The sequence below is a fragment of the Apaloderma vittatum genome, unplaced genomic scaffold, assembly GCF_000703405.1.
Source record: "Apaloderma vittatum isolate BGI_N311 unplaced genomic scaffold, ASM70340v1 Scaffold32190, whole genome shotgun sequence".
Classification (NCBI taxonomy): domain Eukaryota; kingdom Metazoa; phylum Chordata; class Aves; order Trogoniformes; family Trogonidae; genus Apaloderma; species Apaloderma vittatum.
This window is the reverse complement of record NW_009693381.1, coordinates 1-976: the sequence shown is the minus strand read 5'-3', so window position 1 is coordinate 976 and position 976 is coordinate 1. Positions and strand designations below refer to the sequence as shown.

Below are 976 nucleotides of genomic sequence, written 5' to 3'. Positions count from 1 at the left end.
GTTCGAGTGCAACAACAGCCTGACGGGCTTCCGCTACTGCTGCGGCACCTGCTTCTACCGCTTCTGTTGCAACAAGCGCGCCGAGAAGCTCAACCAGAGCCTGTGCCGCAACTACAAGAGCCCTGAGTGGGCTCACCCCACCACCGCCAGCGGATCGCTGCCCGCCGACGGCAGCAACGGCGCCGACGGGGATGCCAACAAGTACGACCCAGACAAGGACAGCACCAACGCCACCGTCTACATCTCGTGCGGGGCAATCGCCTTCGTGCTCATCGCCGGTGTCTTCGCTAAGGTGGCCTACGACAAGGCCCGGCGCCAGCCACGGGAGATGAACATACACAGGTGCGATCCTATCCCTGTTTCCAGCACCCCTTCTGTCTAGGGACACCCTCCTCTCCAAAGGTTCTTCCTTTGCACTGCATCTTCCAAGCGTTTCCCTTTTGCACCATCTCTACAAGGGTTTCCCCACTGCAAAATCTGTCCAAGGGGTCTTCCTTTCAACCACCCATCTCAGGGCTTTCTATTTGTGCAGCAGGTTCAAGAGTTTCCCCGTTGCATGACCCTTTCAAGAATTTCACCTCTGAACTGGCTGTCCAAGGGTTCCCCTTTTGTACTGCTATCCGTGGCTTGCCCCACTGTGCTACCTACCTAAGGAGTCTGCCTGTGAGCTGCCTATTCAGGTCTTCACCCTTTGCATTTGCTGACCATGACTTTCCCCCTTACATCACCCTTCCAAGATTTTCCCCCTTGCAACGGCTGTCTGAGGGCTTCCCTTTTCCACTGCCTTTCCAAACAGTCTTCCACTGCACTATCGCTTCAAGGGGGTCCCCTTGTCTAACGGTCTTCTACTTTGTGAGGGCTGCCTAAGCTTTCCTGGCAAAGGATTTCCCCTTTCTGCCTTCTCTCCAAGAGTTTCTCCTTCTCACTCTCCATCCGGGGACAACCCAACCTCTTGGACCATTCCTCCCGACCCTTT

General features: G+C 55.8%; 1 protein-coding gene across 1 annotated transcript; it reads left to right on the top strand.

The window, feature by feature from the left end:
* Positions 1–76: 76 nt before the first annotated feature.
* Positions 77–342, top strand: LOC104269187 (protein shisa-6 homolog; the record flags this gene model as incomplete). The annotated part of the gene is made up of 1 exon (XM_009878818.1): positions 77–342. A coding segment is annotated over one exon (266 nt), but the record flags the coding sequence as incomplete, so codon positions are not given.
* Between the last annotated feature and the right edge of the window lie 634 nt (positions 343–976).